General features: G+C 56.5%; 1 protein-coding gene across 2 annotated transcripts in view; it reads left to right on the top strand.

Annotated features, from left to right (window-relative positions):
* PXDN (peroxidasin) overlaps positions 1 to 19,196 on the top strand; it is a 65,696-nt gene extending 46,500 nt beyond the window's left edge. For both annotated transcript variants that reach the window (XM_032653390.1, XM_032653389.1), the window contains 12 exons: positions 482 to 640; positions 1,374 to 1,486; positions 2,194 to 2,350; positions 4,936 to 5,044; positions 5,604 to 5,761; positions 6,795 to 8,298; positions 11,000 to 11,134; positions 11,442 to 11,650; positions 14,237 to 14,357; positions 14,534 to 14,666; positions 16,434 to 16,544; positions 17,094 to 19,196. In XM_032653390.1, coding sequence (XP_032509281.1) covers positions 482 to 640; positions 1,374 to 1,486; positions 2,194 to 2,350; positions 4,936 to 5,044; positions 5,604 to 5,761; positions 6,795 to 8,298; positions 11,000 to 11,134; positions 11,442 to 11,650; positions 14,237 to 14,357; positions 14,534 to 14,666; positions 16,434 to 16,544; positions 17,094 to 17,213 — 3,029 coding nt within the window. In that variant the 3' untranslated portion in view covers positions 17,214 to 19,196. The remainder of the gene's footprint in view (positions 1 to 481; positions 641 to 1,373; positions 1,487 to 2,193; positions 2,351 to 4,935; positions 5,045 to 5,603; positions 5,762 to 6,794; positions 8,299 to 10,999; positions 11,135 to 11,441; positions 11,651 to 14,236; positions 14,358 to 14,533; positions 14,667 to 16,433; positions 16,545 to 17,093) is intronic.
* Positions 19,197 to 21,964: the final 2,768 nt, after the last annotated feature.

Raw genomic sequence — 21,964 nt, 5'->3', positions numbered from 1 at the left:
AGAGCTCCATGTTTTCGGGAGGAGAGGCTCATTCCTACTTGGGGAGCTGCTTGTCTTTAAACAGCACCAGCTCCATCCCCTTCCCAGCCCGCGACGCCTTCCCATCCCTCGTCCCCTTTCCACCCCCCATCCCTCTGTGCCCAGCCTGGGACCGGCCTCTCCCTGTCTCCGAGTCTGCATACCACCCCGGCTCTTGCTTACTTAGCCCTCGACCCCCTGGTCCCTGCCCCTTGCTCCTTCTCTGGAGAGTCTTGGGGGGGCCGGGTCTGTGTGCTATTTGTCCCTGAACTGTCGCACACACACAGGTGTGTGACAAAGGCCGGGACGGTGACTCCAGGCCAGATCTGGGGAAGACAAGCTCTGCGACCCCTTTGTCCCTCAGCTAGGGTTCTGCCTGACCCTGAGGCTCCCGTCTCCCACCTCTAAGGCCAGGCTCGTGTCCATGTATCCCTGTCACTGAGAGTGCATCCCCACCTTGCAGGGAGCCAGCTGTCGGTGGACAGACGGCACCTGGTCCTGTCGTCAGGGACCCTTCGGATCTCGGGCGTCGCCCTGCACGACCAGGGCCAGTACGAGTGCCAGGCTGTCAACATCATCGGCTCCCAGAGTGTCACGGCGCACCTGACAGTCCAGGCCCGAGGTAGGCAGTGGTCCCGCACCCCTCCCTGCGCTGGACCGTCCCCCGGACGCGCATCCCGAGGCCGTAGTCGCAGCCTGTCTCTCCCATGTCGGCAGTGAGGACAGTGCCGCGTGTGGGACACGGGTCATGTTACATCACTGTGTCATCCCTGCCTTCCCTGGGGGTGAGCAAGGTGGCCCCGGACCCAGCAGCACCGGCTGACCCGGGAACAGGCCCCCAGGTCCTCCTGGACGCGAGGTTCTGCCTCCTGCTGGCCCCGGGTCCCTGTTGAGAGCCGGGAGAGGAAAGCAGGCGGGGTGATGGCCTGGGGGGTGGGCGCGGAGGGGGGCTGCCTGCGGAGGGTCCCTGGGGGTCAGGGCCTGGGTCTGCTCCAGTGCTGAGCAGGCAGGACAGTGGGCGGCCCGTGGGTGAGGTCATCAGCCGGTCCCCTGCTTCCTCCCATCACCAGCTCTTGAGGGGTGGGGGGGGCTTGGACTTGGCAGCCCCAGGCCACCCCAAGCAGACCGGAGCTGTGCGGACAGACCAGATGCTGCCGTGCAGGTGGAGGGTGGCAGCCCTGGGCCGTCCCTCGATCCCGTCCGGCTCCTTTGCTCCGACAGCTGCAGCGGGAGCGCTCCGTGCTCTGGGCCTGCCCGGACCGAAGGCGGGGCCTCTGCTCACCTGAAGCTTTTGGAACAAATCAGGAGTCTCCCGGGTTCTCCACGTGTGTCAGCCCGTGTCCCTTGCCTTGCAGTCACCCCGGTGTTCACCAGCATCCCCAGTGACACGACGGTGGAGGTGGGCAGCAGCGTGCAGCTACCATGCAGCTCTCAGGGGGAGCCTGAGCCCGCCATCACCTGGAACAAGGTAAGGGCTGCGGCGTGTGGCTGGGGGCACCTGCCCCTGCCCGCTGCTTCTCCAGACCCCCCGTAGCTGGAAGGCAGCCGTGGTGTAAACAAAATGAGACCAACTTTGGACGTGCTCCTTTACGAGTCCTTCTTGGTGACAAAAGCAAAGAAAACCCTTTTGTTAGATCCTTGGTCCTGTAATCACTAGAGAAGGTTTCCTGTTGTTTCATTTCTCTGTGTTGTTCTTATTAAGCCCAGTAAAGAAATGAGTATCAGTGTTTCATTGCAAGCAAGTGTTGTAATATGAAACTTGTCCCTGGAGGTCGTGCAGTGGCGCCCCGGGAGGGAAGTGCGGGGTCTCAGGGCCCTGCAGCCTCGGCCTCGCCGGGTGTGGCTCAGGCATCCTGGCTTCTCCCGCACCACCCACCCCCAGTACACGTCCCAGGAAGATTGCCTTCTGTGGCCACGCCCCGGCACGCGCACCCCAGAGATCCAGGGACATCCCAGAGTGAGGTCTTAAGCTTTTCTGGGTCTTTTGCAAGCAGGTGGGAGAAGTTCCTCCCCTTGAATTGGCATCGGGCGAGTTCCCGCCAGCGTCGGCGGGTCTCAGCACAGCCACCGTGATGGATCCATGAGCGAGGTCCTGGCAGGTGGTGCCCCTCTCCAGGGTAAATGCCTCTGCTCCGCAGTCTGACCCCTCTGTTTCTTCCATTTATTTTGCTCCAGGACGGGGTCCAGGTGACAGAAAGCGGGAAATTTCACATTAGCCCCGAGGGCTTCCTGACCATCCACGACGTGGGGCCTGCAGACGCCGGCCGCTACGAGTGCTCGGCCCGGAACACGATCGGGCAGGCAGCGGTCAGCACGGTGCTCAGCGTGCACGGTGAGCCCGCGGCACTGACGCTCCCCGCGCGGCCGGAGGCGACCGAGGAGAGCAGGGAGCTTGGGGGTTCGGGTGTTATCTGAAGACAGCACAGCCCAACCTTGCAGGGAGGTGGGCGGGGTCCAGAGAGGCACAGCCGTCCTTCCTCCTGCTGCTGTAGGCTCTGCAGGCCGATGTGGTCGTGCCCTTGGAGATCTTGCCTTGCTCTGGGTTTCCTGGTTGGTTTAGTGGTCACCCAAACCCCCTCAAGTTCTACAGCATGTCATTTACAGTCACCATTTGGCAAAGCACAGACGTAGTTACTGCTGTGAAAGAATCCCGGCCCCTTCACTCTGTTCTCTCTCTGTTCTGGGTGTGTGTGGCCTTGTGCGGTCCTGGCGTGTATTAAGTCTTCATTTTAAACCCTCGAATAATCAAGGACCGTTCCTTTCCCTGGATCTGGTTGGTGGCCCTAGAGCCAGGTGGACCCTGGCTCTGTGCCGGCCTGCAGAGCTCACCCAGGGCATCCCGTCCAGCCCCACCATCTGGTCCATCCAGGTGTCACCTCCACCTTCCTAACACACTCCATGTGTTTTGGGCCAACAGGGTAAAATGCACAGCCTGTAGCTTTGCATAAAGTCTTTTTAAAAAAATATTTTACTTATTTATTTGGTTGCGCTGGGTCTTCGTTGCAGCTCGCGCACTCCTTAGTTGCGGCTCGCGAACCCGTAGTTGCAGCGTGCACGTGGGATCTGGTTCCCTGACGAGGGATTCAACCCGGGCCCCCCGCATTGGGAATGTGGAGTCTTTTAACCACCGCCCCACCAGGGAAGTCCCCGCATAAAGTCCTACAGTTCGACCCAAACCTGCACTTTGTCTCCAGCGCTCTCTGTGCCCCGCTTTCACCTGCCACCCCCCAGCACAGAAAGCCTGAGTTCTCAGGTAACAGAGCCTCCACACCCAGGCCCCTCCTCTGGACGATCCCCCAGTTCCTCCTGCAGGAAACATCCTCCACCTGCATGTGCGTTTTTGCCTTTTCCACTTTAATCGCCTAATCTGCCTTCCCCGAGGGCTGGTGAGCCTCAGACCTGCCTGGGTGTGGTTAATTTATATGCCAACACCTCACACCCCGTACTGCACACTCCCTGCACGGTGCCTGGAGCCTGTGGGCACCTGCAACCAGCAGTAAAGACGAAACTGGATACCTTTTTTTTTGAGGGGGAAATGTTAAATGACCTTATTTTCCCATTATATTAGAGCGTGAAGTGATTATAAATTAAATCGGTGAATCTCCTGACTTAGAAACAGTGTTTTTCTCAATTAATGTTTATTTTTATACTTGAAAAGTAATGTTACTTTAACATGAATTAGTTACACATGAAGTTTAAAAATAATCTCCCACCCGTAATCCCACTCCCCCAAAATAACCACCCTGAACATTTTAGTGAATTTCCATTACCCTTTTTCTAAGGCATATAAATAAGTGTTTTTGGATTATTTTTCTGTGATCATTGCTTGAAGAAAAACGAAGTCAGTTTAAATCATTGGTAGTAATGAAATATTAGGGTAATACAATTACGTAAGATTGTTCTGTCCGTTTGTCTAACACATGGCATAAAAATATTAGCTTCTAAAAATTAGTAAATTGGGGCTCTGTTTGAGATCGGTGTCAGGAGGGCGTATGTCCCAGTCTGGAGGGGGGTGTATTCCAGGAGGGAGGGGTGTGTATCCCAGAACCAAGTGAAGGCGACATTTCAATAAGGACATTTTCAGCCGTGTCAGATTTTCTAGAAGGTCGAGTATTTTGAAGGAAAAGGATACCGTTTATTAAAATGCGTGCTGTTGGTGACCTGGCATGAGACATTTTGGGAAATAAAGATAAAAGATGAGTTGGAACAAGGTTATTTTATTTAGCAAACTCTGAACGCTAGAAAAATGTCAATATTAAGTGAAAAAGGAATGAAAAGAGGAAAGTAGGGAGGGAGCCGTAGCTTCATAGGTGTCAGGTTTATCCGAGTGTGCCTGAGTGTGTGTGACGATATGCGCACTCATGTATGGTTATGTGTGTGCACATGTGGTCGTGTGTGTGCGCGTGCCCCCATGCACACATGTTGGGTGTAAGAATGTCTGATCCTTCCTTGAGGGGATAGGGTGAAGGGAGAGCAGAGTCTCGGGAGGGTGGGCGGGCTGAGATCCAGCACCCAGGCAGGTTGGCCTTTGACGGGAGGAACACACAGAAGCCACTGGAAATTAAAGCACCACACTCTCCGCCCAGCAGGGCAGCCGCTCTGGTGGGTGGGCCTGAGTCAGCGCCTCCCCTGTTGGGCGATGCTTTGGTAGAAGAACTTCAGTGTTTGAAGTTACAACTACCTTGTCCTTTTATGGAGTATCCCATGATTTAAAAAATTAAGCGTCTGCAACTTCCACACAGTTTGAAAACAGCTTCTCGTAGAATTTGTGATGAAATAACTTAAGGTTTGGTGTGAAAAGTAGAAATAACATTGGAGAAAAGCATGCCTCAGTCTAAGTGACATAGAGTGTAGACACTATTCTCCGACTCGCTTGTGTGCACGTTTTCCGGTGACGTGCGACCTCGCATTTCCTAGTTCCCGATGTCAGTAGGAACGGGGACCCATTTGTAGCCACATCCATTGTTGAAGCAATCGCGACGGTGGACAGAGCCATAAACTCCACGCGGACGCACTTGTTTGACAGGTATTTGCAGAGGCGGGCGGGGCTACAGAGGGTGATTCTCGTACGCAGTTTTCACCTGTTTGATGGGAACAAAACACTGTTTTAATTTGAAAATCATAAACAGTGTTGGTGTTAACTTTGCTGGGGGCTAAGATAACAGAAAGATACTCCTTTCCAAGTAGAAACTGAACTATGATTCACAAATAGAACATTTAAAAAATTTTTTGACTCATTATTTTGGCTTGTTACTCAAGTGATTTGGCAAAAACAAAATATTTCATAAGCCCTTCGTGCATTTGTTCATCTTGGCAATTCTAACGTGTCTTTTCTGCATTTGAACTGAAATAGTATATTGGTGTTTTTTTCTATTGACGTAATTAATTATTTGTTTTTAGTGTCTTTTGGTTTTGTTCGTTTGTTTTGTTGCCTTCCGCTTGGGATGAGTAAGGTACGATACCTTGTGTCTGTAGAAACGTAGCCACAGAAATATTTAAGAGCGATAATTCTCCTTCGGGCGCGAGTGACCTTTGTTCTCAGTCATCTGTTCCGTTCTTCCCTTTTCTTCCCGAACACCCGCTAGCCGACCCCGCTCCCCGAACGACCTGCTGGCCTTGTTCCGGTACCCACGGGACCCCTACACTGTGGAGCAGGCCCGGGCCGGGGAGATATTCGAGCGGGCACTGCAGCTGATTCAGGAGCACGTGCAGCACGGCCTGATGGTGGACCTGAACGGAACGAGTCAGTACCCGGGCGGGGTCCACACCCCGCAGACCCCTTCCCCATGACGACGTCCAGCCTGTCGGGCCCGGGGTCTGTGATGATCGCGGTCACGTGCGGGTTGCCTTGAGCTGGGACAGTCCTGTGGCTCCCCAGGTCTGATGGGAGACCCAGCGGTGACCTGACATGTGCTCAGCACGGGTGGTCGTGCTGTCCTGGCCCCCGGGCTCTGACCATCGGGGCCTCTGGACCAAGGAGAGCCCCTCGGAGGCCGTGGGTCCAGGTTGGGGCTGTTAGAGAGGATGCTGATGGAGCCCCAGCAGGTGCTGCGCAGACGGTGAGGGTGAAGCCACCCCCTCCTCTGCCCGCTGCAGGGGCCCCGCCCGTGAGCCTCTGCAGGGCCGGAGGGGGATTAGCGCCCAGACAGCGTTTAGGAGGAAGCGTTTTCCTTGCTGGCCCTTCAGCCGTTCAGGACTTCTCAGGGCGGCTGTGACGGAGCGGGCGTGCCAGCCTCGCCCTTCTCTCTGGGGAAACGGGAGATGCCAGGCTCTCGGGTCTGAGCCCGACGCCAGATGGCGACGGCAGCCCAGTGTCCTATCCCTGCAAAGCTCCTCTCTCGTGCAGGCCTCCGGCGCTTGTGTGTCTGACTGCTTCTCCCCCAGCCTGGGAAATTTCACCTCCGTCTCTTTACTGCTTCCGTATGTGGGTGCTGAGGGCACTGTCCTCTGCAGAGGGGAGCTGCCACCTGTCTTCTTTAAACGTACATGGGAGTCGGTCCCGAAGGGAGAAGCTAGATGCATGGTGGCCACCCCACAGCCGTGTGGGGAGCGTGGGGAGCCCCAGGCGCCGGGTCTGGGAGAGCTTGGAGTGGGAGCTGGTGTGCCAGGTCCTTCCCAGACTTTCCTGCGGGAGCTTCCTCACCTCCCTGCTTGTTCTCTCCCGGGTCCCGGCACTGCTGTTTGGTCCGGCAGGCCCAGCTGGCAGGGGCCCCGGGACAGCGCTCGTGCCCGCCTGGTGCCCGGGCTGCTGAGGCGTGTCTCCACCTTCTGTCCAGGTTACCACTACAACGACCTCGTGTCCCCGCAGTACCTGAGCCTGATCGCCAACCTGTCGGGCTGCACGGCCCACAGGCGTGTCAACAACTGCTCGGACATGTGCTTCCACCAGAAGTACCGGACGCACGACGGCACCTGCAACAACCTGCAGCACCCGATGTGGGGCGCCTCGCTGACCGCCTTCGAGCGCCTGCTCAAGGCCGTGTACGAGAACGGCTTCAACACGCCCCGTGGCATCGACCCGGGCCGGCACTACCACGGGCACCCGCTGCCCATGCCCCGCCTGGTGTCCACGGCCCTCATCGGCACCGAGGCCATCACCCCGGACGAGCAGTTCACCCACATGCTCATGCAGTGGGGCCAGTTCCTGGACCACGACCTGGACTCCACGGTGGTGGCCCTGAGCCAGGCCCGCTTCTCTGACGGGCAGCACTGCAGCTCCACGTGTAGCAGCGACCCGCCCTGCTTCTCGGTGGCCATCCCCCCCGATGACCCGCGGGCGCGCAGCGGGGCGCGCTGCATGTTCTTCGTGCGCTCCAGCCCGGTGTGCGGCAGCGGCATGACGTCACTGCTCATGAACTCCGTGTACCCCCGCGAGCAGATCAACCAGCTCACCTCTTACATCGACGCCTCCAACGTCTACGGCAGCTCCGAGCACGAGGCCCGCGCCATCCGCGACCTGGCCAGCCAGCGGGGCCTGCTGCGCCAGGGCATCGTGCAGCGCTCGGGCAAGCCGCTGCTGCCCTTTGCGGCCGGGCCGCCCACCGAGTGCATGCGCGACGAGAACGAGAGCCCCATCCCCTGCTTCCTGGCTGGCGACCACCGTGCCAACGAGCAGCTCGGCCTGACCAGCATGCACACGCTGTGGTTCCGCGAGCACAACCGCGTGGCCGCCGAGCTGCTGGCGCTGAACCCGCACTGGGACGGCGACACCGTCTACCACGAGGCCCGCAAGGTGGTAGGGGCGCAGGTGCAGCACATCACCTACCGGCACTGGCTGCCCAAGGTGCTGGGCGAGGTGGGCATGAAGATGCTGGGCGAGTACCGTGGTTACGATCCGGGCGCCAACGCTGGCATCTCCAACGCCTTCGCCACGGCCGCCTTCCGGTTCGGGCACACGCTGGTCAACCCGCTGCTACAGCGGCTGGACGAGAACTTCCAGCCCGTGGCGCACGGCCATGTGCCGCTGCACAAGGCCTTCTTCTCCCCGTTCCGCATCGTGAACGAGGGCGGCATCGACCCGCTGCTCCGCGGCCTGTTCGGCGTGCCGGGCAAGATGCGCGTGCCGTCCCAGCTGCTCAACACGGAGCTCACCGAGCGCCTCTTCTCCATGGCGCACACCGTAGCGCTGGACCTGGCCGCCATCAACATCCAGCGCGGCCGCGACCACGGCATCCCGCCCTACCACGACTACCGCATCTACTGCAACCTGTCGGCCGCCCACACCTTCGAGGACCTGAAGAACGAGATCAGGAGCCCCGAGATCCGGGAGAAGCTGCAACGGTGGGTGTGGGGGGGGGGGCAGCGCAACGGGGTCGTGGCCCCTGGATTCGAGTCTCTGTGCAGCCTCGGGGGCGGGGGGCACGTGGAGACGGGGAGGGGGCAGGTTGAGGCTTGACTTCAGAGATGAGGGGCCCCGTCCGGCGGGCCTGATGGGAGGGCTGCGGAGGGATGAGATCATCGGGCAGGACGAGACTGGCCCGCAGGCGCTTCGGGGAAGAGTCCCTGCTGCAGCCTTGGGAGCCGGAGTGCCAGCCCTTGGCCCCGCAGGACGGGCGGGCCCCCAGCTATGAGGCTTTGTCCGGAGTCCTCTCCCTAAACCCGCTATCCCCCAGACCCGGGCCCGTCGCCACGTCCCCTGCACCCCCGTCCGTCACAGGCAGCAGCCTCCCCCCTCCTGGGAGAGGGCTCACTGGGCCGGGGGCACGGAAGTGGAGGACGCCCAGCGCGCGGGGCAGGGCCCCTGGAGACCCCCGGGCAGCCCCTCCTCCGTGGGCCCGCAGAGGCCAAGGCCGGCCCTGTCAGGCCACGAGGGGCCGGGGTCTGGCGGGACGGGGCTTCCTGCCTGTAGCGGCTGCCTCCTCCCCAGAGTCTCTGCGTCCAGATCGCTGCTTAGACAGGGTCCTCACGACTCCCCCGCCCCCGCCCCTCTCGTGTCCAGTCTGCCCTGGCTCCTTAAGTCCTGTTTTTCTCGTTAATTGTTCCAGTCTCTCTGCGGGGGGGGGGGGGGGTCTTTAATGGAAATAACCACTCACTAGAGTTTTCCCACAAGGGTCCCCTGTGGCCCGCTGGTCACTGTGTACTTACAGTATGTTTTCCCATTTGAAAGAACGGCTTTAAAAAGGAAAACTACTTTTCTGTAAAGGCCCGCTTGGGTCATTTTCTGGACTCTCCTGCTCACTAAGAGGTAAATCGCTGATGCTTCAGTCACACGCTTAACACTGCAGTTCAGGCGTGTTCTCTTTAGGGCCTGGCCTGTGCCTTCCGGAGAAAGTGACTTTTACTCGTAGTTTCTCGCAGGTTGTGAATAAGTGAGCGTCATGCTCTACAGTTTAAGATGTTCCGGTGTTCGTTTACATAACAGTGTCAGGTTGCCTGGTACATAAACGCACGCTCCCCCGGTACAGAGACCTTTGTGGCACGGGCTGCTCAGCTAGGGTGTATGGACTGTCTGTATTCTTTATGCTTGAATATCCTCTGTTGTTCTCGTCCAGACTGACGAGATCACTTTCCCGGTGTTTCTTTCCTTTGCCCAGCGTCTGTCAAAGCCGTCTGCTCTCCAGCTCAGCGCTGCTGGGGGCTGGGGGCCCTGGACCTCAAGTTCCAGAGACCCTGGGGAGGCAGTCAGTGTGATCCACCCCCAGGAGAGTCACGCGTTTACCGGCTTCTGCGTCAGGCCTGACTCACCGAGTGGGGATGAGACAGGTGCCCGGGCAGAGTGACGACACGGGACAGTGGGTCCCAGCTGTGGGACAGTGACGCTGTCAGGGAAGAGAGGCTTTTAGACGGGGCTTAAGGGAGCGTGTGCTTGCACCTGTGTTAGTGGCATCCGATCAGATCTTTCCATTTCTGGGTGCACAGCGAGGGGGAAGTGTGGCCTGTGCTGGGGGGCTGTGAGCAGGAGGGTGCCCTGCTTCGGTCTGGGGTCTGCGGGGCCCACCTGTGTGGCCAATCACCCAGGGGTGGGGGGCAGACGGAAGGGGGCCCTGCCCAGGAACGGGGTGTCTCCTTTGGGAAAAGCCCCTGCAGGCAGAGAACCAAACTCACAAGGCTCTTTCTGACTGTGTTTCCATCTGAACTAAAGTTCAGTGTGAACGTCCTCGAACTTGGATAAAGTTCAGTGTGAGCGTCCTTGAACTTGGGGAGAGTGAGGATGGCGTGTCCTCGGACTGAATGCCCTTCCGGCAGCTTCGCGCTCACCCTGCTCCTGAGATGGGGAGCGCTGAGGACGGCCCGGCACGGCCCTGTCCGCGGTCAGCACCCCTAATCCAAGCACGTGGAAAAGGCGTCTCAGTTACAGGACGCACTTAAAAGGTCCAGTGGAGCTTTGGGTGGCAGCTGAAACTAAGCCATTACCATCTTCCCAGGGTGTCAGGAGAGACCAGATAAGAATGATGTCAGAGGAGTCGTCAGCTCTTTGCTTGGAAGCATTTATTTCTAAGGAATTGGAAGAATTTGATGAAAAAGTTTGTTCTTGAACATTCAGACCTTGCTGTCTTAGTCTTTTGTGTGATTCCTACTTAGTAAGTAGTTTCTTCAGAGCAAGTATGTTTTCAGTGTATGGTAGAATCCCAGTATCGTTTTGAAAACGTGTCTTTAGCTGTGTGTGTAGCTTATTCTTCATATGTATCAATGACAAAAACACTGGAAGGGTTTACAGTAAATGTCAAGTTGTCTCTAAATAGTCAGGAAAGGTGTGGTTTTAATTTCCTTCCTTGTGTTTTCTTGGCTTCTCTAAGCTTTGTCCAATAAATATATCTGTGTGTGTGTTTTATCATGCGTATATAAACGGGAAGTAGGAACATATCTCTAAAACATAATGGATAGATGCTTTAAAGAAATAAGGGGGTTTTACTAAGTGAAGACCTGAATAACGTCAAATAATGACAAAGAAGCCACGAGGGTTTTATTTTCCGCTAGTTGCTCTGCTCTTCACCAGGTACGGCTTTGCTCAGTGAACTTAAGGCTCTGCTTGGTCTCATAGGTTGTACGGCTCCCCGCTCAACATCGACCTGTTTCCCGCCCTCATGGTGGAGGACCTGGTCCCCGGCAGCCGCCTGGGGCCTACCTTGATGTGTCTGCTGAGCACGCAGTTCAAGCGCTTACGGGACGGGGACAGGTAAGTGCAGACGCACCTGCCGCCAGGTGACTCGGTAGGTGGCCGTGTGCCGGGCAGTGCTTCTGGAAGTGGCCTGTGCTGGTCCATCAGAGGAGCTGCCCCTGGTGATGTCAGTGCAGATTTCTTGGTCTTTGTTTTTTGAGTGGCTCACAGTAACGTTTGAGTCCATTTTTAAGTGATAACCCAATTGAACCCACTTACGTCTCATCGCTGGCGAAACTGAGTGTGAGGAATATTTTAACCAGCCCCCTGGGGCTTTTGCGTTTCGTGTTTTCCCTGAGCTTTGCTCTCGTTCTGGGGAACGCAGGTTGTGGTATGAGAACCCGGGGGTCTTCACCCCTGCCCAGCTCACGCAGATCAAGCAGACGTCGCTGGCCCGGATCGTGTGCGACAATTCAGACAACATCACGCGTGTGCAGAGGGACGTGTTCCGAGTGGCCGAGTTCCCCCACGGGTACAGCAGCTGTGACGAGATCCCCCGGCTGGACCTCCGCGTGTGGCAAGACTGCTGTGAAGGTGGGCGTCCCGGGGCCCTGCCGCTCACCGGGGTCCGTCCTCCTTCACCGACAGTTTGGGTGGAAGCTTAATGCCCGCTAACGCACGGGCTGGAATCAGCACAGCAGTGAGAACACAAACGAAACAGGCGGCTCTAGGGGGTCGCTAAGTTCTGGAGTATCCATACTGAGCAGTACTATAGAACCTGGGGATAATCAAAGTCACGGTTTTGAAGAATTTGTAATGCCAAGAGATAGGAGTTAGCAATGAGAACTACTGAGTAAAAGAAACAGACAGCAAAACTTGAATGAGCTTAGCTCCCAGCTTTTCTTTAAAACCTATCCCACGTCTGCATTTGATGGCCTGCCTGTCTGTCCCCGCAGATAAAATAGGAACAAGAATCAGATCGCAAAGCTTGCCAGACATCAGATTTAACTTTAAAACTGCGTGCTGTGTGTTCTCAGTGTCCAGAAGAGCTTGTGTAAGCAGAGAAACGTGCTATAAAACACCTCCTGAGGAAGTGGAGGGTGTGACAGGCAGCTGCGCGGCGGCCTCACCCAGGCACCTGGGAGCCCGTGAAGGTGGCGGTGCCTGTCCTGCCGCCGCGGCTGTTTCTGGACGCGCCGTCCAGGCGGCTCCTACACAGCATTCCCGAGCCGGGTCGTAGCTAATCTCGACTGCAGGTTCTCATTTGAACATCATTTTGGTTTTATTCCGACTGTGATCAGAGACCCAGGGAACATTGCAGTGGGGGGAACACTGAGGACCCATTCTGGGTAACCCCGCTCTTGTGGTGAGGAAATGGGGCCCCGAGCCTGGGGCAACACCACGGGCCACCCAGCCCCTGCGGGTGCGGTGGGCAAAGAGGGCCCAGAGCCCCGGCCCCCGGCCCTCCGCCTTCGGCTGGCGATGCCCGTGGACACCAGGTGCAGAAACCAGATTTCTTCTGCACCTCGTTATTTCCGCAGGAATAGCCCTGGCCAGGTTGTTCTCGCTAGTAATTAATTTTAATGAGCTGTTATTTTCATTAGTAAGTATTGAAATCTGGGTTGATGCACGTTCTGTGTGTGAGTGAGCGTGTCTGATGTGATTCTGTGTCTGTGGCTTCTCTCTGATGTGCGTAACTAATGCATGGACTACGTAATATGTTAAATAGATATATAACGAATACGATTTGCAACGTTGTAGGAGAATTCACATAAAAATTAAAATTTCGTTCGCTACGTGCCCAAGTTTCCAAAGCATTAATTTCTCATTTTTATAGCTGTTGGGAACTTGGTGGGTTTTTTTTTCGATTTTTAAAAAAAAATATTCTGACTAGTATATTAAGGTCGCAACAGTTTTCCACACACATGGCAGAGAATTTGATTCTTGTGTTTGCAGTTGTTCTCTTTGAAAATCATTGGAAAAAGCCAGTCTTTCTTTTCAGTTACAGAATCTTCATTTTCTGATAACTTTACCAGATAGATTCCCTGTAGCTGCTTAGAAAGGAACAGAGACAGGTTTTCTGGTTTTTGCTCCAGAAACCCGAAGTCCTCTGAGAGCCTGAGTCTTGGATCCAGGCTCTGTCGTCTGTGCCACAGCCCAGAGCTAGAGCCTGAGTCTTGGATCCAGGCTCTGTCGTCTGTGCCACAGCCCAGAGCCTTTTCTGGCTTCAGCTGGACGGTCAGAGGCTTACGCACTTGATGCAGTTTCTGACATCCTTTCTTCTGGATTCTTTTCCTCTTAGAAATAGCAGGCATAGCCCTCAGCTGACAAAACTTAAAGAATGCTCTATAAGCTTTATCTGTTTTTATTTTAGTCCAGAAGCCATATCTAAAAAGTGGCAGAAAAAAAAGTTATGGTTTGACAGAACCAAATGTCGGTAGCTGTTATCGACACCTCAGTGTTTATAAAAGACTCATGGGCTTCCCTGGTGGCGCAGTGGTTGAGAGTCCGCCTGCCGATGCAGGGGACACGGGTTCGTGCCCCGGTCCGGGAAGATCCCACGTGCCGCGGAGCGGCTGGTCCCGTGAGCCATGGCCGCTGAGCCTGCGCGTCCGGAGCCTGTGCTCCACGACGGGAGAGGCCACAGCAGTGAGAGGCCCGTGTACCGCAAAAAAAAGACTCAACCCAAACTTTCTTAAGCTTCATCTCTTAATTGTGTATTTGTTTAATCCAAGTACGAAACCTGCACACGTGAGAAACCTAAGAAGCTGCCCTTGGGAGGATGCATGTCTTTTTCTCTTGAGCAAAGTCAGGAATTTCAGCTTCTCTGTGAGGACTGATGCATCACGGAGAGGAAGACACACACATGCACGCACTTTTGAGATCACTGTAGAAGTCACTGAAATAGTGCCAACAACTCCTGTGTGGGCAGCACAGCAGGCACATGCCCCACCCGGAGGAGGGTGTTGTCGGGGCGGGGGGCGGGGAGCACTGGGGTCGGGGGGCTCCAGACCGCTCACGTGGGGAGGGGAGGGGAAGGGGAGTGGGGACGGTGCCTCCAGCGCTGCCGACCTGAGCGCCCAGCGTGTCCTGCGCGAAGGACAGTGATACTTGCCGAACTGTTCTTAACGTCCCCTTCGTGGGACTTGAGACCCTAACGTGTCTGTGCTTTGCCCGCAGACTGCAGAACCCGGGGACAGTTCAACGCGTTTTCCTACCACTTTCGAGGCAGGCGGTCCCTTGAATTCAGCTACCAGGAGGACGAGCCAGCCACGGATGCGGGGCCTGGGAAGATGCCAAGGTACGGCCGAGCCACGCCGGGACCTGGGACCGTGCACCCTGCCAGCTGGCCCTTGGGTGTCTGTGGGGGGTGTGCCTCAAGGGCACCCATGCAGCCACTCCACGAGCCCCGCCCTCGGGCCCGGGAGCCGCACATCCTTGGCTGTGTCCTGAGTCTCCCTTGCTTCTCCCAAGCAGAGCCGGGATGCCCGGGACGAGGCCCAGTAACGCCTCGGCCACCGCCTTTGAGCGCCCACCAGTAGCAGGGACCAGCGACTTCCGGGAGTTTGTCCTGGAGATGCAGAAGACCATCAGGGACCTCAGGAAGCAGGTTGGGCGCCCCCATCCTCACCTGCCCGGCCCCTCTCCACCCTTGGGCCTGGTGTGCGTTTCTCCTGTGACGGTGAAGGGAAGGTGCTGCCCACATACCCCTGGTCCTTGGCCCGGGAGCTTCCAGGGAGGTCACTTTAGTCTCTGCCCTTCTTTCTGGCTCGGCTCCAGCTGGGCCGCATTGAGCTGCCCTTAGACCTCCTGGGACCGGGGACCCTCGGCCGTGGGCTGCCCACTGGCGCGTTGGGTGAGGGGCGCGGATTCCCCCCGAACACTGGCTGTGAGGGGCTCCGGGTCAGGGCCACGCAGAATTCAAACCTCAAGTCCTGCCCAAAGCCTCCTCTTCAGGGATGACTGTTAAACCTCTGCTCCCGGGGGGGATCAGGAGGTTTTGATGGAAGTCGGGTCCCCTTGGGTGCCAGAAGGGCACTGGCACATCCGTGCTCCGGGGTTCTTCCCTGGGGGTCTGCAGGGTTTGCAGACCTCCGCACCCCGCCCCTGCCATGTCTGCACGGGGGTCTCAGTGTGATGTCACCTAAGTGGGAGTGAAGAGTGAGATCTCAGGTTAACGGGATGCATGCAGAAGGTCCCAGAGGGTCCCAGTGAGAAGGGCTTCTGATGCTGTGGAACATTCCAGAGACAGGCCTGCGAGTGGGGGATCTGTGGTGCAGGCCACGTCCTGCTTCTGGGGTCTCGGTCCACGGGCTTGGAAGACGTTTGCATCTTCCGGGGAGAAGTGCGCTGGCTGCCCTGCATCTGCTCTGTGCTTGCCCTGTAGCCGCTCCTCCCGCCTAGGGGTCTGGGGACACAGTTGACAGCCTCAGGTGCTAACAGACTCGCCACTGTTGGGGGGCGGGGGCAGGGGCAGGGGGAGGGCTGGCCTGCCCCAGCTGGCCTCCGGCTGGGTTCGGGGCCCGGACAAGAAGCCCTTTGTCTGGAGCTGGAGACAGAAAACCCAAGCAGACCCTGAGCTGACCACACAGCATGCCCAGGGTGGGGCTGCACCCTCGGATGAGTGTCCAGGGCCAGACGGCTGACCCCTGACCCCTGAGAGTCCACAGGGAGCGGCAGAGGCCTGGTCGCTCTGCACACATGGGTCAGGCTGACCAGAGACGGGGGATGCAGGACGGGGCGGTGAGAGGCTGGCCACCCCACGCCCGGCGGTGCCCATCCCACACCTTGTTTATGAGTCAGTTGAGACTCGGAAAACCCGAACGATGGTGGGCTAAATAAACGAGGTGGAAGTTTACTTTCCTCTCACGTATCCCAGAGGGAAATGGGCCGGGGCTGCCGGACCCTCCACGGTGCAGAGGCCCCAGGGTTTCCAGCCCCTGCCACCCTGTCAGCACCTCCCTCCCAGCAAGAGGGTGGCCCCAAGCTGGGGCCAGTGTGCGTCGGGGTCAGCAGCCGGTCACAGCCCAGAGCTCCTTTGAGAAGCTGGTGCAGAGTGCTCTCGTCACCCAGTCCTGTGTCGCACTCTCTCTGCTTCTTTCTAAGGTTTCTCTTCTCTTCTTTACCGACTACTCACCGAGCTTACAGTCCGTGCACTTCTGGCCTCAGACACGCGGAGGTCAGGCTGTTGTCATGGAGCTTTTGGACAAACAGCTACCAGCTGCCTAACGAGTAAATCTGAGGCTCCAGGAAAGTGCTTTAGACGTTCACCTCGGTCCCCGTTCGTCGTGAGGCATCGTTTCAAGTGAGGGAGCAGGTGCGCGGTACCCACGCTGCCCGCTGCGTCCCGGTGACCGGCGCTTCTGCTTTGCCGCAGATAAAGAAACTCGAGTCTCGGCTCAGCCCCGAGTGCGTGGATGCGGACGGCAGCTCGCGCGCGGACGGTACCACGTGGAAACGGGATCCCTGCACCGTCTGTGAATGCCGCGTGAGTGTGGATGCCGCCGGGGACCCGGGCAGGCAGCAGGGCTGTCAGGGCGCTCCGCTGTGGGGTCCCCTCCCACGTCCCTTGAGAACTCAGGGCTCTTCCCCCGGAGCCGTCGCTGAAGGTCGACACGGACATCACTGCCCCTGGCCAGCGCGGGGCTGTCCACACTGTTCTCGGTCCTGGAGCAAGTGGACCGAGGGGGCAGTGGTGGCCGCAGGGGAGAGGGGCCTGGCCGCTGCCCAGGCTGGGCGGGAGTTTTGGGGCGGGGTTGGGAGCCAGGACGGGAGGACAGTGGGCGGGTCGGTGCACATGGGGACGGGACTTCGTCCCCTGGCCCTGGAGGAGCAGGGGTCCGTCCGGTGTCCCTGGTGGTTGTCAGGTTTGGGCAGAACCTCGTCCTCCCAGCTCCTCTCTGGCCGGACCTCCTCCTGGTTGACACCCAGGGACGTGATCCCGGGGTCCCCAGTGGGAGGTCAGAGCTGGGGGTGGCGTGAGATGCAGGGGCCGGGTCCCCAGGACTGACGGGCTCGGGCGCCGTCTCTCCTCCAGGACGGGCAGGTCACCTGCCTCGTGGAGACTTGTCAACCGGCTGATTGTCCAGCACCTGTGAGGGTCGGCGGGGCCTGCTGTCCTGTCTGCCCGGGAGACTCCATGGGGAAGAAGCCCTGAGTGCCTCTGAGCCCTGAGCTTCCCCCTCGTCCCCTGGAGAGCGAGGCCGGGACGGGCAGTGCGGGGGACAGGGCACAGCCAGGCCGGGACATCTCGGGGCCACGGCACGGAGCCGTGTCGGAACTCGCCCAGGGGGCTCAGGCCGGAGTGCTCGCCAACAGACCACGGAGCAGACACGTGTCCTAACTTTATGTTAGACTTCTCAGGTTTTTATTTAATTTTTTCTAAATGAAAAATTGGTGCTACTATTAAATGCACGATTAAATCATTTAGGCTCCTAACTTGATTTCACCTAATGTCACCGTTTCTTCTCAACTGAAAGTTAGTCCCGCCTGGTTCTGGTACCAGGAGCTTGCAGAGTGGAGCCGCCAGAGGAGGGACACGGGATTGGAAAGAAAATCAGTCTCTGGCACACGGAGCAGTGTCTGCGGAGCGTGTTGGGTGACTGGTCTGGGCAGTGAGCACATCCCCCCAGCCCCGGCCCTCGGCAGCTCCCAGGGCATCACCTGGACCCACAGGGCGGATGACCCCGCCGCCTGGAGCAGCAGCCCGTCCTGCGGCTCCCGACTCCTTCGCCCGGGATTGGAAGGTTTTTCAGCCGCGTTTAGAACAGGTCTGCGTTCACCTGTAACTTGCATGCACGCTGGCTGGTGTGGACCAGATGTGAAAACCCTCCGCTCCACACCACGGTACCTACTGACCTGCGCGGCCAGCGTTAGCCACGGCCAGCGTGTGCTCTGTCCCACCAGAGCCCACGGGAGGGCCACAGTGCTCTAGATGCTTCTTCCAACGGGAGGATTTCGAATGTTGGGAACTTTCTCACTTCAGGTTGTGTGAGTACCTTGAAGAAAAACAACCAATCCCTATACCTCATTTCTGTTTCACAGCGTGTGATGTTCGATGAAATTTCGCCCATGCTTTAGTTTTAGATACATCAGAAAAATCATTTCCACTCTGCAAAGGTTCTCGTAGGATTCAGTGAAAAGCAACTTCCATACCTCATGGTCTCCGTCTTTTTAACTGGCCAAAAACCTCCCGTCTTGTTCCAAATACAAAGTGGTCTGTGTTCTGAGAAACATGTCCCTGGACGTCCTGCTCAGTTCCGCAGACCTGAGTGTCCACAGCGAACCGGGTCCTGTGCTGGGCGCGGATACAGCACCCACCTGCCCTTCCCCCAGGAGACCCTCGAGGACCCCGGCCGTGTCGGTCCGAGGGGCCAAAGCCTGTGGCCCGTGCGGAGCTCTTCACGGGGTGGGGGAGGGGAGGCAGGGCTCCCGCCAGCATCCAGCAGGTAGTGGGCAGTTTGAAAGCCTGGTTTCAGCCCAGCACAGGCCTCCTTCCCGGCCACAGGAGACCCCAGTGCCAGCCCTGCTAACATTCCAGCCCGAGGACTCGACAGCAGCTTACACACGGTCGGCTTGAAGTCTGTCCTCACACATCACTAAGTGATCAGTAAAAACTCCAGCGTTTCACGGGCACAGGACTTCTTTTGAACTAATAACTCACACTGAATAGATAACCAAATCTTGGAACCAATCTCTATAAGCAGAAAACGGATAACTTTGTCTGAAAGTTGATGGCTGTGTAAGTTGCTCAGGTATAAAATCCCGCCTTCTGGAGTGTTTTGGTGTCTGAAGGTGCCTGGGAGGTTTATCTGTGGTTTCACGCAGAGGGTGGGTTTAGACAGGCAGCCTAGCACGGCGTTGTCTAGCCCGACGGGAGGCTGACTGTGATTCACAGAGAAGTTCTGCGGTTGCGGTTGCAATTGGAACGTCTGCAGAATCGGCCGTTCGATGAGGTGGTGGGAGGGGCCTGGACACGCCTCCAGCCCCGTGGGGAGCTGCGTGTACATATTCCCTGACTTTTCTAACCCTTTGCCAGGAGCAAGTGCCTTTCTTCTGTTCATTGTAATCAGTCCGTCACCAAAGAGCTGTTTGCACTATGTAACGATGCCTTTCAGTTCCAATAAATGGGCCACATTTTCAAACGGAGAACGGGTGTTCTTCTTTTCATGAGCCGATCCCAGAGGCGGGTCCCCGGGGGAGCCCAGGGTCTCTGCATGGACCACCATTCATAGAAAAAAGTGAAAAAGGAAGAAAAGGGGATTAGTTAAATGGAGGCTGTCCTCCCCTGTGGCTGGGATGCTGTCCTGTGGACAGAGCTGACCTCTGTGTTGTGAATTTTGGGCAGGTTGGGGGCGAGCTCCCAGGAGAAACCTCCAGCCCCTACCCCACCCCCGAGGTTTCTGGCTCTGTGGCCAGAAACGTGTGACCGTGTGACAGCTTTCCAGCCCCTGGTGCCCTGGGTCCAGGCAGGAGAGAGGATGCCGTCCTGAAGGGACCTGGAAGGGATGTGAGGGTGTCTTTGCAGGAGCTGGAAAAATCATGGCTCTTTATGGAGTTACCACAAGAAGAAAATTGAAAGGGAAAAATTCAGTACTGAAGTTTTTGAATTTGCCAAATCAGTTCAAAATTTGTGATGAGACACTTGATCTTTCACGATCCTGCCTTACTGCAGGCAATGCTGAGTCTGAATCGTCTGGTGCTGGCTGTCCTGGGGAGCTCGCCCCGGTCACAGGGGAAGCTGAGGGATTGCGCGCAACGACTCAAGCAGCTGTCTTTTCTTCGAGTGACAGATGTCATGTTACGTACGTTTTTGTGTAACGTGAATAAGCTTCTCCATGTAGTGTTGGGTACTTGAGGATCCCCATGAGCTGGAGCTCGGGAAGCAGGTACCCAGGTAGAGTGGCTACAGAAGGGCGTATGGGCCGCAGGTTGATAGACTGGACGATGTGGAGGCCAGGCTGTGGACCCGGAAACGGGCCTGCCTGGACTTCCTCTCCCTCCCCCAAGACCCAAGACCAGCACCTGTGCCATGTGCCGGCCACACCTGGCGTGCTGACCGCACCTGGGATGGATGGCGGCCCCCTGGCCCATGGAAGGACCATCAGTCAGTCTGAGCTGGGGGGTGGGAGAGAGCAGTCCCCCTTCGGCCAGATTCTGAGCAGGCACGGTGCCCTGACCACCTCCCCAGGGGACCCAGGGTCCACGGTCCATTCCACTCAGCTGGAGGCCGCCTCTGCCAGAGGCTGGGGCCCGAGGTGCAGAGGTTCATGTCACCTGGCCCACCTGCAGCTCACCTGCTCTCCACCCCTCGGTCAACAAAAGACACATTAAATGAGGCGCTTTCCTGGTCAGAGGTTGACCCAGGTCAACACAGGTCCGGGCATCCTGTACCATTTCAGTTGAAACGAAATGGATGATGTAAAGCTGGCGAAAAGCGTCTGTATCTTGCTTTAGAAAATGAGGAGAGGGGGGAAATGGTGCAGATGAACCGGTGTGCAGGGCAGAAATAGAGACGCGTGTAGAGAACAAACATGGACACCAAGGGTAGAAAGCGGGGCGGGGGAGGGTAGTGGGGGTGGGATGAACTGGGAGATTGGGATCGACATGTATACGCTATTATGTATAAAACAGATAACTAATAAGAACGTGGTGTATAAAAAAATAAACTTCAAAAAAGAGAAAATGAGAGAGATCGATACAAAAACAATCAAGAGAGGGATTCTGAGATAATTACGGTAAAACCTAATTTCTTGATCTTGGTGCTTTTCATGAGTTTCTTTACAATAATTTATTAAGCTGTCGGTTTACTTTTAGGTAATTTTTTGTGTATTTTATTTGATAATAAAAATCTGAAGTCATTAGAAAGATATTTAAAAATTAAGAAGTTTTAACAGTTGGGGAGCAGGGAGATATATGGGACCTCTCTGTACCTTCCTCTCAATTTTGTTGTAAGCCTAAAACTGCCCTTAAAAAAATAAAGTCTTATTTAAAGGAAAAATGAGGAGAATGTATGGAAACATTCCTCGTGCCTTCTTAAAATATTCACACCTGTTTCCTGTGGGCAAAATTATGTGCTCAGTGACATAAATAGTTCTGTTTTGTTTGCCAAATGATTTGCCAAAAGATTCTTCCTTATATGTATATGCATAGCTGATTCACTTTGTCATAAAGCAGAAACTAACACACCATTGTAAAGCAATTATACTCCAATAAAGGTGTTTTTTTTAAAAAAGAAAGATTCTTCCTTGTGCTTAGAGAATGACCCAAAAGCAATTTTTAAAAAAAGTATTTTCTGGCAGAGTTTCAGGAAGTCATCTGAGTATGTTTTTTCTGGTTTTACCACCTCATCACCGTCCACAGCTGTAGCCATGAGACCCTAGAACCTTGGAGACAGATGGGGGAGCAGGACGGAGCACATCAGCGATTGGGGTGCGGAGTCCTCTGTCCCCGAAGCCACCAGAGCCTTGCATTTCCCAAATGCCCACCATGGACGGTTGGGAGCCTCGGCTTGAACAGCTAAATGGGTTGTCCTGTAATTGCAGAAGAGGGGAAATGGGCCCAGAGGCGGGGGACCTGCACCAGGCCACCCGCAAGTGGAGGGCAGTCCTGGGGCCCCCTGCAGCCAGCTTATCCCAGGCCTGTGTCTGTCCTGTCCCGTAGGCTCCTCTGAAAAGGCTCCTTCCCGCTGTGCGTCCCTTTGGGCTGCCATCCTGTTTTCTTTAAGCGGCTACTTTGGCAAAGGCCCTGAACAGACCACGTTCCTGCTTCCTCAGGTACTGAGTGTTAAGGTTTCATGCTTGAAATCTTCTAGTTGTGGATTTGCCTTCTTTTATGCTAATGGTAACAAATACTCTCAGACCCAAAACCTGGAGGCGTTGACAGGGAAGCAGCATGTTTGAAGTTGGA

Source organism: Phocoena sinus, chromosome 13, assembly GCF_008692025.1.
Source record: "Phocoena sinus isolate mPhoSin1 chromosome 13, mPhoSin1.pri, whole genome shotgun sequence".
Classification (NCBI taxonomy): domain Eukaryota; kingdom Metazoa; phylum Chordata; class Mammalia; order Artiodactyla; family Phocoenidae; genus Phocoena; species Phocoena sinus.
This window is presented reverse-complemented; position numbering and strand designations above follow the sequence as displayed.